This window comes from Podarcis raffonei, chromosome 15 (genome assembly GCF_027172205.1).
Source record: "Podarcis raffonei isolate rPodRaf1 chromosome 15, rPodRaf1.pri, whole genome shotgun sequence".
Lineage (NCBI taxonomy): Eukaryota > Metazoa > Chordata > Lepidosauria > Squamata > Lacertidae > Podarcis > Podarcis raffonei.
Window position 1 is genome coordinate 25,401,946 of NC_070616.1, and position 15,082 is coordinate 25,417,027.

Sequence of the window (15,082 nt, forward strand, 5' to 3'; positions counted from 1 at the left end):
CTCAACATAATCTATGCCTGATTTTTACACAAACTTGAGAGATGTTCTGCTTCCTTTTGAAATCCCTCTTTTGAGTTCATACCCTTGCAGCATGTCCCATGCAAGCTATGTATAAAATGCTCTATATATTTTGTATAGAAATTCTGAAGTCTGCAGTCATTACTATTACAAGGCGGGTTGCTCTCACAACCTCCTCCCTGCACATTGCTGGCCAAGAGAGACCTGAAGCTTGTTTGTGTGCTGCAACAGTTAAACATACTTTGGATTTGGCTTTAAAGAAAAAAATAACCTCCAATAAAGAGAGTTCGCAAACCCAGGTCTGATTTACATTTTTTGTGTGCAGCGGGGGGGGGAGGGGATGGTGAGAAGCTTGCTAGGTGCACTGAGCATCACATAAGACATGCTTCCTGTATGTCAACAGGTGTGTACTGTACTTGTGGAAGTTCTGAGGCTGCCATAGGAGGTGCTGCTGCCTGGGTCTGGTGTGAGAAGGAAGTCAGCCAACTAAGTAAACAGAGGCCATTTCTTCCATCCTGATTTGTTTGGCAAAGGGAGGAACTGCAATTTAAATCCCAAGCATCTGTGCCAGGCTAAGCAACCTGCTTCATTCTACAGCAATAAATAGTGAAAGGAAAACCTGCCTGCTACATAGTGCTTAGTAGTGGGTGTGAGTTACAGCTGCTTTCTCAGATGTGTCAGCGAATCCAAGGAACTGGCAGCATTGTATTAGTAGTATTTGATGTGTGTTGAAGCAGCTGTCTTTGGAAGAAGAAAATGCCCCAAGGCTTGTACCTCTCATCACACACACATATATGCAGCCAGCATCAGGTATGATCTTAAACCACCTGCTAAAGCCTCCACCCTCCAGTCACCAGCTTCTTTAATCCTTTTGGCAGCTAAAACCCAGCACACCCACTAATCAGTAACTTTTTAAATCAGGTATTTTTTTAAACCTGCAATTATTCTATAGTAAAACAAAATAAAAAAATTCCTTCTAGTAGCACCTTAGAGACCAACTAAGTTAGTTATTGGTATGAGCTTTCGTGTGCATGCACGCTTCATTCTATAGTAAATTCAGCCAGATCTATTGAGAGATTAAGCACCTTTCCGTTTCAAAAGGGGAAACAGTTGTAGTCTGCCAGCACACTTTGTTCAGAGGCTGTCATTTGCCAGGACTGTCTCTTGCCAAGTAAAGGAGCACAGTTCACAGAAAGACAGAAGAGCTTTCAGCGCCATCGTGCTTGTGTGTAGGTAAAAGGTTACGGGGATTCCTCGGGGCAGCAAACCACGGTGAGAATTTCATCCACTCGTTCGTTCGTTCATTCATTCGCCAGTGGCTCAGGCTGGCTGCGCGCGCAGCCTCTCGCGACGCCGAAAGGTAACCTCAGGCCACGGCTGGGAGGCAGCCCCGCCCATACTTGACGCGCTTGACGGTTCCTTTCCTCACCCGCTCGCCTCCCGGTTCCTTTTGCGACAGTGTCGTGCGCCCTCCTCCCGTGCCTTACGGCGCTGCCCGCTCCAGGGAGTCTGAGGGAGGTCACTCGCTCCTCTCTCGGCCGCCGCTGCCTGACGGACTCAGGCGAGGCCGGGGCCTCCTCCTTTTTTTCCTCTTGAGGGAGGAAGAAGGGGAGGCGAGGCGGGATGTGGCGCGTGCTGGCGAGGCGCGTGGCCCAGCAATGCGCGGCCCCGCGGAGGGTTCGGCTCCTGTCGGCGCCGGGGGCGAGCTTGGAGGGGGCCCCTTGGCGGGGCCGCGCCTCCTGGGGGGCCGTCGCCGGTGGTAGCGGCGGCGGCCTCGCCTCATGGGGGCCCCGCCGGGGGGGAGAGGCGCCGCTGTTCCTCCAGGAAGGGAAGGCCCGGCTCCAGCCCGGCCCCGCCCGGCACTGGTGCAGCTACCCGGCCCACCAGAAGGTGAGTGTGGCCCGCATTTGTGCAAGGGGTCTCCCCTTCGGTGGCCCCGGACCGGGAGGATCGGGCGGGAGGGGGGCGGATCCTCCACTCATAGGGACTGGGAGATCCTCTCACGGTTGGTATGGGGTCGGTGGGTTCCTTCTCCCGGTTGGGAAGGCTGCGGGCTCGGCGGCGGCAGAAGACCTGCTTCGCAGGCAGAAACGAAGGTCATGCGAAGGTAAGAAGCGCCTGGCTGCTGGATGAGGCCGGACAGCCCCCCCTTTCTCAGCCCAGCATCTGGGTCTCAGTCCGGTGCCCTAACGGGAAGCCTGTGCAAGCGGGGCTTGAGCTCAGCAGCCCTCGGTTCTTCTTCCGTAGTCCGGGATGGTGGGAGTCGCACAGAAGCATTTGGGGGGCCCCAGCGTTGAAGAAACCTGGTGTACACAAGTCTAGAGCTAGGTGGACCCCAATGGTCTGGGTACGGCGGTAGGGCAGTTTCTTTTGCTGCTATTTGAATCATGCCTTCATTTAGAGCCACGGGGGACTGGAATTTTTAGGGGAAGGAGCAGAGTTCAGCTGGTAGGACGCGGATGGGCTTTGCATGCAAAAGGTCCCAGTTGCCAAATCTTCTAGCATCTTTTGGTAGGGTGAGAAATACACCTGCCCTGACAGGTTGAAGAGTCATTGCCCGTCACAGTACTGAGCACGATAGATTCATATCTTCCAGTGCTTTTATTATCCATAATGATGAAGGCTGGAATCTGCGTTTAATTTTTTTTATTTATGAAAGGTCATCTCTCAGTGACAAAGCACATGCTTTTCTATGCAAAAGGTCCTTGTCTGCATCACCAGGAAGGACCTTTTATTTGAAACCCTTTGGAGCTGTTGCCAGTTGTTGCAGCCGATCCTGAGGTGGATGGACTGAGGCTGTTGCTTGGGATAAGGCAGCTTTCTATGTTTTCAGATTCTTTCTTCCCCTTCCCCGGGACTTCCTAATGCTATACTGGAAGGAAGGAAGGGTTGAGTCTAGTTCAGTGTTCCCAGTTTGGATATGGATGGCTTCTCCTCATTATAGGTGTTTAGGGTTCCCCCACCCCCAGTCTTCTCTGTATTTATTGGTGGTATTTGGATCAGTTATTCTATCCTGCTCATGGGTCTTCCTCCCATTCACACACACACACACACACACACACACACACACACAGTGCTTTTCTGCTGTTAGCAACCCCATAAGTGTTGTGTGTGTGTGTAGTGGTTCTTCAGATATGTGGTCGTCTGGCCTCTGCTTCTCACCTTAGATATAAAAAGTAAGACTTGATTAGAGTAACCCCTTTCTTAAAGATGGACTCAGTTTATTGAAGTGGCCTTTCCCAATGATGGGCATACTGAGGACCCATAATTGATGGCTGATGTTCATTCATTGAGCCTGAACATCTGCTACAGGGCAGCCTATGTACATAGATCTCTTACTTATTCTGGGACCCTGTATGATGGGAGTTCCAAAGTGCATGGAAATCTCTGTATGTAAGTTTCCCCAGTGCAGATAGATACCTATCTATGTGTGCTCTTGTGCTCATGTTCTGCTTTGGGGCTTTCCATAGGCACCTGGTTCGACACTCAAAAAACTTAGTGTTGGAGTAGATAGGCTTTTGATCGCATTCAGCAAGGCTCTTGCATTCTGCTTTTCAGCCTCTTTGTCTAGCATGAAAATGCAGGCTAGGGTTTTGTTTTTGTTTTTTGGCAGGCTAATCACTTGTGTGGGTTTATTTATAAGGTCAATATAGGGGCTTACAATCCAGAACTTGGGGATCTTTCTTTACTATGAGGTACCCTGGGACTTCTGTCCGTTTCCTGTATGAATTACATCTCCACCCAAGACCTATTAATAATGGCATTCTGTAGTCCTATGAGAAATGAAGACAACTGGCCTGCATGGAAATTTAGACAGATGAAGTGGGTTTTTTAATATTGATTTGTGCTGTTTTTAACGTTTCATTGACTGTTTTTGTATTTTGATTGATTGTTCTCTACCCACGGGTGTCTTTTTTGTATATAAATGTATTTTATTGATTGGCCCTAGGGTCTTATAATGATGAATAGGATATTGCTCCTATGCCTGGAGCCCTATTTTCTTCTGCACAAATTAAGGCTCCTTGTGAAGGGGACATGCTGGTGGGTGCTTGTCAATACCTGTTGACGCTGAAATTCCAGGGTGGAAAATTGATCCCCTTAACAACCTGTTTCTTTGTAGGTGCCTTTGCCAGCTCTCTCTCCTACGATGCAGATGGGGACTATTGCACGATGGGAGAAGAAAGAAGGGGACAAGATCAATGAGGGGGATCTGATAGCAGAGGTACCTTGAAATGTCATTTTTATTAAGTAGTGTCTGAGCAAGCTGTTGGAATTGAGTTCCTAGGAACATCTTGGAGGGATGTCAGTCTCCTTCATCGCCTAATACTTTCTCCTGACTACCTGTGCTTAAGAGGGAGGAGGATGTCGATTTCACTGGCATCTTTTTCTTTTCTTTTCTTCTGATGGTCTACGTTGCTAATATGAGGTTGATGAGGTGTAGGTCAAGAAAATAGGATGTTTCTTTACTGTAACAACTTTGCTATGTTTGTGAAGGTAGAGACAGACAAAGCTACTGTGGGATTTGAGAGCCTGGAAGAATGTTACTTGGCCAAGATCCTGGTGCCAGAAGGAACGCGGGATGTTCCCATTGGAGCCATAATCTGCATCACTGTGGACAAGTGAGTAGAGCTAGGACCATCTTTGTATAATTCCCGTTTTGCTAATGTCTGTTTTAGTGTCCTTCACTTCTCCCCCACCCCACAATCTCTGCCCTACCTTTGCCAAACTACTCCTTCTAGGACAGCTTCCCAAAGTATCTCTTTGTCACACCATCCTCCTCTCCATTCAGATTAAAACTCTCTTCAAACCCTCTTCGGCAGCAAAATCTTTTCTAGGCCCCCCTTGTGTTGTATTGGCTAGCTCTCTTCTTGGCTTTGGCCTCCTTAGTGATAAAATCTCTTAATATGAGAGGGGTTCAAATCTAATTGGAAGGCCCTTGTCCAAATTCCTAAGATGTATGGAGCCTGCTTGCCATTCAGTGGTCTGAAAGACACTCCAAATGTGAGCAGAGGCACCCTTATGTTCTATGTTCTGTTATATTGGGGCAGGTTCTGGGGCTGAGTCCTGGCTTAAATTAAGCTCTCCTTCTCCCTTTCAAGCCCAGACCTCTGCTCTTTCTCCTGTCCACTTTGCTTGGTCTAGAAACCTTCTGGGCAGGGCCACATCTCTTCTGTATTCTGTACTGCTGCATGCTTCAGTGTGTTGTTGGGACATGCAGGTGTTATCCAGCAGAGCTGTGAGGCCTTCTGGGTGGCTGAGTTATATTTTTAGGTATATCGTATCTTTGCACTCGCTCAAGGCTCCTTCCTGCCTTCTCCTAGGCCTGAGCTTATTGATGCCTTTAAGAGTTACACTTTGGATTCTTCAGCAACTGCTCCACCAGCCTCAGTGCCTCCTCCTCCTCCTCCAGCAGCAGCAGCAGCAGCTCCCCCCACGCCAGCAGCTCAGCCCTCTGCTCAAGCTTCAGGCAGCTCCTATCCTCCTCACATGCAGGTACAGTACAGGCCCTATTTACTATTTCTCTTACTGTATCTCTCTCTCTGTGTGTGTCCTTTATCATTTATTCTTCTTTTGTCTTCAAACGTTATCCCTGTTCCCATGCTGCAAAAACAATGCAAGCAGGAGAAGCAGAACTGCCTTTAAAGGACTGTGGAAATGGAGGATGAAAAGTTTCTGTCCTTGGCAGATTGGCACATGTGTGTGTGGGGGGCAACTATTTACTTATTTATTTTTATTTATCACAATTATATCCTACCTTTCCTCTGTGGAGCTCAAACTGGCATACTCCTTCCACAGCCCCACTCATTTCATCCTCGCACCAACCCTGGGGGGTAGGTTAGGCTGAGACACTGTGACTTGCCCAAGGTCACCCAAAGAGTTTCATGGCTGAGTAGGGATTTGAACCCTGGTCTCCTAGGTCCTAGTGCAACACTAACTACTACACCACATTGACTCAATTAGTGGTATTAGCTGGTTGACTTTGCTCCCTGCCAAGAGAAATCACACACACACACACACACACACACACACACACACACACACACACACACGTTGTGCTAACTAACATGCCCACTGCTAGAGAGTGAGGAAGTTTCTTTGGGTGCCAGAGAATGCCCCTCTACCTTATCCTCTACAATGCTGCAGGAGGAGGAGGAATGACCACTCAGTTCACTGTCCATGGAGCAGTTATGTCCTGTTTCCCTCCTTTCAATCAAGCATTGTGTCACGAAGACTGAGGACTGTAACCACACTGTTTGGCCTTGCCTTTTGGATTGAGGATGGTTGCTGTTTGGTTTTAAGAGATCTGTTCATACAAGCTTTTGTACTCTCTACTTCCCTAGATTCTTCTCCCTGCCCTCTCACCCACAATGACAATGGGCACAGTTCAGAGATGGGAAAAGAAGGTTGGTGAAAAGCTAAGTGAAGGAGACTTGTTGGCAGAAATTGAGACAGACAAAGCTACGATAGGTGAGAAGCTTTTAAATCCTAAACAAATAAAGCTTTGGAGCAAGGTTGGGGAAGTTGTGGCTCTTCCAAAGTGGCTGGATCCCAGCTCCCATCAGTCTCAGGCAGCCAGCGTGGCGAGGGGTAGTGGGTGTTCTGGTTCATTAACATTTGGAGGGCTGCAGGTTCCCCTCCCCTAGTTTGGAAGATTCTTTACTATTTGCATTTCATAAAGAATATGTAACGCAGAGAAACATTGGCTGATACTGAGCAATCTAAAACATTACCCTATCTCACTACAGCATCAGGTGCTCCAGGCTTGTTATCTTATTACATGCAGATCTCTCCTCAATTAGAAGAACTCTGTGGATTACATCTTCCAGATTTCCTAATTCAAATATTTTATTTTGTAAATAATACACAATTAACTTATTTGCTGGAATCTATCTCTCCATAGTGGGATTGTGAAGTTTCCTTCAGTATTGGTCTCCGTAGTGATTGTTTCCCTAAACAATTTCTCTCCGCTTAAGGCTTTGAAGTACAGGAAGAAGGTTACTTGGCAAAAATCTTGGTGTCCGAAGGCACGAGAGATGTGCCCTTAGGAACTCCCCTCTGCATCATTGTGGAGAAAGAGTCTGACATTCCAGCATTTGCAGACTACAAGGATGCTGGAGTAGCAGATATCAAGCCTCCGGTGCTGCCGCCACCCCCAAGTCCTGTAAGTACAACCTGCATCTGTGATACCTCTCATGGGGAAATGTATCTGTTGGGTAGCCCCATGTAGTCAGCTGGATCCAAGAATTTTGGACTTTTGCTTCTCCTGTGCAGGAAGATCTTGTCGCTCTAGAAATTATCTCCACATAGGAGAGATGCAGGATTGCTTCTACAACCTGATCAACTGTGTGCTGCCTGTTTTCATATATTTGCAAGGAAAGGGGCTACAAGACAGCTTAGAAAGATACCTTTCCTATCTGCCTGCTAAATTTTGTTCTTCAGAGGCTTGGGGAGCTTTTCCTGAGTCACTGAGGCTGTTTTGCCCACTTCCCAATGTATGTGATTTTCCCCTATTCAGTACACTTCTCTCTCTCTCTCAGGCCTCTTCTAAGTAAGATGTCCAGCTCCCATTAGGACCCTGCGTTCTTGGGTCATGCATGTATTAGCGCAATTCCACTGTGGTACTGTGTACTGGACTTGAGCGGCTGGCACTCTGCCCCATGGCAAACACCCTTCCATCTAGTCAAGCACAGGTTGGAACATTGGGAAATTCACATGAGCCTCCATGTGTTGGCATCTAACTAAACATTTGGCCTTCTCTTTTCTGTTAAGGCAGCGGCAGCCACACCTACTCCTTCTTTTCCATCCCAGCCAGCGGCCCCTCCTTCAGCTAAGGTTCCTGGACAAAAAGGGAGGGTAATAGTCAGCCCTCTGGCAAAGAAACTGGCAGCAGAGAAAGGAATTGATCTTTCACAGGTGAAAGGTGAGTGGCCATCCCCAGGATACTTTTGTCACTCCACATCCCCAGTTCATTTGGTTAGCTCTTCCATGAAACACTTTCCCTTTTGTGTGTCCACTCCAGGCACGGGACCAGATGGACGGATAACAAAGAAAGACATTGAGTCGTTTGTGCCATCAAAGGTTGCCCCGGTGAGTAGCGCACAGAAATGCAGCTTCTTGATGTTTCTGCCTTGGTTGCATCAAATTTATACATGTGAAACTCAGAAAATTAGAGTATCGTGGAAAAGTTCATTTATTTCTTGATTTGCTCTATTTGCAATTCTTGTTTTGCTGATTTCATTTAATATTCTAATTTTCTGAGATTGTTAATTTGGGGTTTTCATCAGCTGTACGCCATAATCATCACAATTATAACAAATAAAGGCTTCACATATCTCGCTTTGCATGTCATGAGTCTATCTCATATATTAGTTTCACCTTTTAAGTTGAATTACTGAAATAAATGAACTTTTCCACGATATTCTAATTTTCTGAGTTTCAGAGGTCTGTCCCTCAGTATGCCAACTGGTCAAATGGTTCTATGCCCAGGTGCTTTTTGTTTTCAAAGTCCAGAACTGCTTGCACCTCCTGTGCCAATTTGGCATTCTCTTAGAGATGCTTCTTGAGAAATATGATGTAGTATTTCATCTGACTTTCTAAATGTAGCTACATGGAATTATGTACGGATAAATTCTTCAAATATTTCTGATCGCTATTGTAGGTTGTGCATTGTTGGTACAGTATGCATGGATACACCTGCGTACAACTTCCTCACCACTGCCCCAGCGCCTTTAAGACTCTATTTTTTTACTTTTCCCACCAACCACACCGAGCCCCTTCTGATGGAAATTTTGCTTTCATAAACAGAAATGGACTGTAAATTAGGTTGATGGCACAAGCATAGGAATTAGAAGCTGTGTTCTGTAGGCTGGAGAAAATAAGGTAGTGGGAAGGAAGCATGGGTCTCGAAGCTGTTCTCTTTTATATGTGTGATGTCAACACTTTAAAGCTCCTCTAAGTTGGAATAGCTTAAAGAGCAGTGAGCCGTCTCTGCCCTCAGCCCAACAATATTCTTCACAAAAAACATTGTAGCTAAAAAGGTTTCTCTGCACACAGCCCCGGGCAGCAGAAGCACCTCCTCTGGCAGCACCTGCACCAGCAGCTGCGGCAGCTCTTCCCACAGGCGTCTTCACGGATATTCCAATCAGCAATATTCGCAAGGTAAGGCATCACCATTGTCGCCTTAGGGTGTGTGTTAACAGTCAATGCCTCTTGTTGAGCATCATTAAAGTGTGAAGGCTTGGCTTGTTGACCTCTTAAGTGCTTCCTGTGAACAGGTGCTCGCAGATGTTTTAGCACAGAGTTTTAGCACACGTAGCCTCCAAATGCTAGTCTTGGAGTTCCCATCATGTCAAGGGTGGTATCGTACAGATGTGTGCCATGCTTTAGAGTAGCAAAAGGGTAGAAAAAATGTGATTCCTACCTTGAGAAGTTCACATTTTAGATGCGGGGGGGGGGGCAAGGTAATAAGGAGCTAATGGGAGCAGAAGCATGTGTGTGCTTTTTTCTGGCTGTGGGCGATGACAAAGGAATTAGGCTAAAGGCTGCACGTGAAAGGTGTGTTTTGAGGGGGGGTTTTGAGGAACAGAGAGGCCACTCTTGACTGACATTTGGGGAGGGTAAGCTTCTGTGTGGCGCATTTAAACAGTTCCACCCAACTGAACGCCACCAAGCTTAGATATGACACCAACTCTTGGCAGAATAGGTTGTGTCTTAATTTCTTGTCCTGCTGTCTGTACTTGCAGGTGATTGCCCAGCGTTTGATGCAGTCTAAGCAAACGATACCTCACTACTATCTCTCAGTCGATGTAGACATGGGAGAAATACTGGTGCTAAGAAAAGAGCTCAACCAGGTAACTTGCTGTGGTGGGGGAAGATTTGTGATGGCATTGTAGGTAGTCCCTAAAACAATATTGTGGCTTCCTATGTTGTAGGGGACTGCAGCTCTGTAATGATGTAATGTTTCCTTGAGTTTTCCGTATGTAGAAGTTTTAACATAATACAAAACAGCCTACCATCCATGGATATTCCAGCAGTGTACGCATTTACATGCATTTCTGGTTTCCCACATTGCATTTCCAGTCAAGATCACAGAATATGTAACAAAAGATTGTAATCTATAAGGGAAAGACGACTGTATCAGAGCTAGTTCAGTGTGTTGTTTTATTCTCTACATTATTAGAAGTGAAATGAGAGAAAGTTGCACAATGCTCGGGGAAATAAGCCTTCTTATTCAATTGGAATAAAGATCTTTCATTCTTAGGAGAAGTATGATGTGTGTTGTTGGTAAACTGGAGGAAGAGGGGAAACCACTCAAGTTGTATGCTCTGGGTTTCTCAGCCTGGTTGACCTGTCAGCATTAGACAGACAGCCTGCTCTTGCTTGCATTGCCTTCTGTATACAGTGGTACCTTGGGTTACATACGCTTCAGGTTACAGACCCGCTAACCCTGAAATAGTGCTTCAGGTTAAGAACTTTGCTTCAGTATGAGAACAGAAATTTTGTTCCGGCGGCGCGAGAGCAGCGGGAGGACCCATTAGCTAAAGTGGAGCTTCAGGTTAAGAACAGTTTCAGGTTAAGAACGGACCTCCGGAACGAATTAAGTTCTTAACCCGAGGTACCACTGTACTTAGGTTCACTGACTCCTTGTGTAACAGCTGGCCTTGAATAGCTGCTTTCCACAGTCATTGTAATTATGTGGAATACCTGGTTGCATGAATTCATCCTTTTTCAGCCTTCTAAGGTGACCCTGGCAGATGAACAGTTTTGCAAATATGTCCATTCTGTCTCTCTTGTCTTTGCAGGAGATGCCGCAGAACACTAAGCTTTCTGTCAATGACTTCATAATTAAGGCTTCAGCTCTGGCTTGCATGAAAGTGCCTGAAGCAAATTCCTCTTGGTTGGACACAGTCATTAGACAGTAAGTGTACAGTCTTTAAGTTAGCAAGTAAATTTCATAACTGTTGGCCCCATCGTAACTGCATGCTGGAACTGAGATGCAGCAGTAGAGAGGCAGCAGCTTGATGTCTTTTTGTGCAATTAAATTGAAGGGGGTCAGGGTGGGGGAGGTTGGCTTATGGTATAAGGCGGCCAATAATGGATTGTGAAAGTGCCTTCCAATTTCTCTTCAAATCTGAATTTCTTTTGAGTTGCTAGGTTCATACAGATGGACCCCCACCCCTTTTGTCTTCCAGGAATCATGTAGTCGATGTAAGCGTTGCAGTCAGTACTCCAGCAGGGCTTATAACCCCAATAGTATTTAACGCACACATAAAGGGATTGGCTTCCATTAACAAAGATGTTGTAACGTTAGCAACCAAAGCTCGCGAAGGGAAGTTACAGCCGCATGAATTCCAGGTAAGCTACATGGAGCAGGCGTGATTTCCAAAGGTGTGACTGTGCTCTGGATTTGCTTTCTGAGAGATGAGAAAAATGTTTTGTAGTGGTGATGGTTGTTTAGCAAACAGTTTCTCAGAGCTACCCTTTTACGTTCCACAGCTGACAGCATACCAAACACAGTAGTTTGTCAAAGAATGCTAATGTATTTATTTCCTTTCAGGGAGGAACTTTTACAGTCTCAAATTTAGGAATGTATGGGATTAAGAATTTCTCTGCGATTATCAATCCACCACAGGCTTGTATTTTAGCAGTTGGTGCCTCTGAGAAAAGGCTGGTCCCAGCAGATAATGAAAAGGGGTAAGTGTTTTTTTTTTAAGTACCTCTTTAAATAGGGTAGCACCCAAGGGAATTTGTGTGGCCTGGTTTACATGCATTGTTAAATCATTGTTTCAAATGAACTATGGTTTAACATGCACTTTGCTTCTCCCGTGCTCCTGGTCGTTCATGGAGTAGAGGAAACCAACTTCTTGTGACATACGAATCCAGGCTCATGTTTTATTTCTCTCCTATCAAATCACAAGTGGCAGCCAAGTTTTCTTCTTAGCTTCACTGCTTGTGGTTTGGAGGAGATAAAGCACAAGCCTGGATCCACATCTCTTTTTTCCCCCCATATAATTTTTATTAAGTTTTCATATTTAATTACATCTCATTACACAAATCTATAACAAAGTGTTGCTCAAACAGAGCATCGACTTCCTCCCCTCCCCCTTTCTGACTTCCAAACACTTTTTATTAAATTCTCGCATTTCTATAACCACTTTTTTACCTTAGAACTTCTTCTTTTCTATGATAATTACCTCCTTATATGTATGGATTCATATCTCACAACAAGCTAGACCAGGCATAGGCAAACTCGGCCCTCCAGATGTTTTGGGACTACAACTCCCATGATCCCTAGCTAATAGGACCAGTGGTCAGGGATGATGGGAATTGTAGTCCCAAAACATCTGGAGGGCCAAGTTTACCTATGCCTGAGCTAGACCTAGCTTGTTTCTCCTAGGGCATGGTACACTCAGGTGCAAAGTGCATGTTAAACCATAGTTTATTTCAAATCATGGTTTAACTTTGTGTGCAAACCAAAAGTCCAAAATTTGTATAGAAGAAAAAACTAAAAATGGCTGGTCATGCTGGTTATGCACAAGATGTGTGCCCCCAAAGGCAGCCCCATTGTTACTGCTTTGTTCCTTGCTGACTTAATCCTCAATTACTGCATTTTGCTTTTATTCCTTTTTTAAAAAAACTTTTTTCCCCATTCCTATTGATTGGTTCATGGAGGAGGCTGAGCATTTGAAATGTGCTTTTTCCCCCACCCCAGATTTGACGTAACCAGCGTGATGTCTGTCACGCTTAGCTGTGACCACCGCGTTGTGGATGGAGCAGTTGGAGCCCAGTGGCTGGCCGAGTTCAAGAAGTTCCTTGAGAAGCCGGCCACCATGCTGCTATAATATTCCTTGAGGCCATCAGGACTTTCTTAGGTCACATCACTTCATTCTAAAGAAGCTATTTATATATCTAGTGTTTAGACTTTTAAACAAATGTTCCCTTCTTTATTTTTTAAAAAAATCTTATCTAAATATATATATATGGTTGCTGGTAATTTTTATTACCAGTTGTACATATTAAAATGGTTTGCATAGGCTTTCTGGAGCCTGGTTCGGTTATACTGTATTTTATACAGGGAAATGAATTTGCAAACTTTCCCCCCTCCTAAATAGCCCAAAGTGATTGAAATCATGTGGAGGAGCTCATGCTTCTGATCAAGGGAACACAGGCCCACCCAGCAACCTGATGACTCATTCTGTGTTCCCAAAAACAGAGGAACCAAGACTGTAAAAGCAAAGAAAAACAAAAACATAAGTTGAACTATCTGGTGGCTGAAATCCCCTTACCAGCAAAGACAGGAAGCTTGTGCATTCTCTCCTCCTGTCCTTTTAGATTAGCAGGCTGTCCTGAAGGATGGAAGAGAACAGGGTTCCCTAATGGTCCACATGCCAGCTTTTTTTTCTAGAGTTCAGCAGTTACTCAGATTTTATAGCCACATGAATTCTTTGAGAGCACTTTAACTCAAGAACTCCAATCAGACTCCCCACATTGTATGGCAACATTTCTTTTTTGAAATAATGCTGACCATATATGTTCTTTCTAGTGCATTTTATGAACTTTCCATCTTTTTTGGCATTAAATCTTTCATTTTAAGAGACTGCTTCCCCCCCTCTAGTTTAGTGAATGCTGCTTCACTTGAAGCAGGAGTCATTGTTCAGGGAAATGATGAAATTCATTAGGGGCTGATAAACATCAGCCAATGCGGTCTGAACATCTGGATGCTGACTTTAGGGTTCCCTCCCCCCTTCCACATTGTTGACCCTAGGAGGCTCTGAGAGGTGTTGGGACTAGGTGCAATCCAAATGGGACTTGTCCTGTCATTGAAATGAATGTGAGGTCACTGTCTTCCTTCATATAAAAAAAGATTGTGCAGAAAAGATAACCTGAGTGGCTTGTGACCACTGGCCATAATTCAGAGTAAATGAGTTTTGCTTAAGTTCCATTGAAATCAATGGTACAGGTTAGTCGTGACTATTGAAGTCCTATTCATTTCAAAATAGGTGCGACTATATTTCTCTGAATAGGGGTCAGTTCTGTAACAACTTTGTCTTTTGCCAATCCCAGCCTTGGGGAAGTGGCAGTATTTCTTTGGTCATGTAAATAGTGTAAAAATTTAAATGGCTTGGAATGGTTTTCTTTTGAAATTGTGCCCATTTGCATTTAAGATTGTGTCCACAAAGGGAAGGATTCTCTAGTGGAAAACACTCCCACGTTTGCTTTCCAAAGAAAATGTTAATTTACAAAGGAGGATCATGTAATAGCCAAGTGAGTGACCTGGAGAGCCAAGTATACCATTAATAAATATACGCAAAATTATTCTGTACGATATGCATTGCATTAAGTATTGTAAAGTTGTGCTACCAAATCCACTAAAAGAATATTCAAGGTGGTTATACTGTGGAGATTAAATATTTTTCTGAGACCCATCTAATATTTTGTTAATTTAGTTGCTGTTTTGCATAAAATCTTTTACTGTTTTGGTAAGAAGCAAGTTGCACTTAAAACGTCCTAACTCAGTTCCCGTCTGGCCAGTTAGGCCAGTTGTGTTCCATTAAATGTTTAAAATTTATTAGATGGCTTTTCCTTGTCCCTGGTGCTTCATTGTTTGCTGAGGGTATTATGGTATGTGTGGAACTGACCCTACTGGTAAGGAGGATTGCTGAGCTTGCCTCACTATTTGAATCAGTGAAACATGAATCTTAACTTGTGCCACTCAGGGGCTGGGAGTCACAAGAGATTTGTCACTTGAAGTATGGATAGCTTGTGCCTACTAACTCCGTAGCTGCTCTAAATGTTCTTCAGTTATTTTTAGAATCTAACTTAACTAAAGCCTTGAAACTTTTGTGGTTGTTTCATTGGAATAATCCAAAACTTGACGTTTTTATTTTACTGTTTTTATTTTATTTTACTATTTTATAAGTAGGGAATGGCTAGCTTCTATTTCTCTTCTTCTTTGATGCTATGGGATGAGGTTGACAAGCTCAGTCTGTAGAGCATAAGACTTTTAATTCCAGGGTTGTGGGTTTGAGTCCCATGTTGGGTGAAAGATTCCGGCATTGCAGGG

General features: G+C 44.8%; 1 protein-coding gene across 1 annotated transcript; it reads left to right on the plus strand.

The window, feature by feature from the left end:
- The first annotated feature begins 1,497 nt into the window (after positions 1–1,497).
- On the plus strand, positions 1,498–14,587 carry DLAT (dihydrolipoamide S-acetyltransferase). Its single transcript, XM_053367248.1, has 14 exons — positions 1,498–1,908; positions 4,139–4,240; positions 4,513–4,637; positions 5,340–5,511; positions 6,360–6,486; positions 6,993–7,180; positions 7,789–7,939; positions 8,039–8,106; positions 9,073–9,177; positions 9,762–9,869; positions 10,821–10,936; positions 11,211–11,373; positions 11,576–11,712; positions 12,731–14,587. Exons 1-14 carry the CDS (start codon positions 1,642–1,644, stop codon positions 12,858–12,860), a joined length of 1,959 nt encoding a protein of 652 aa, XP_053223223.1. The 5' UTR covers positions 1,498–1,641; the 3' UTR covers positions 12,861–14,587.
- Positions 14,588–15,082: the final 495 nt, after the last annotated feature.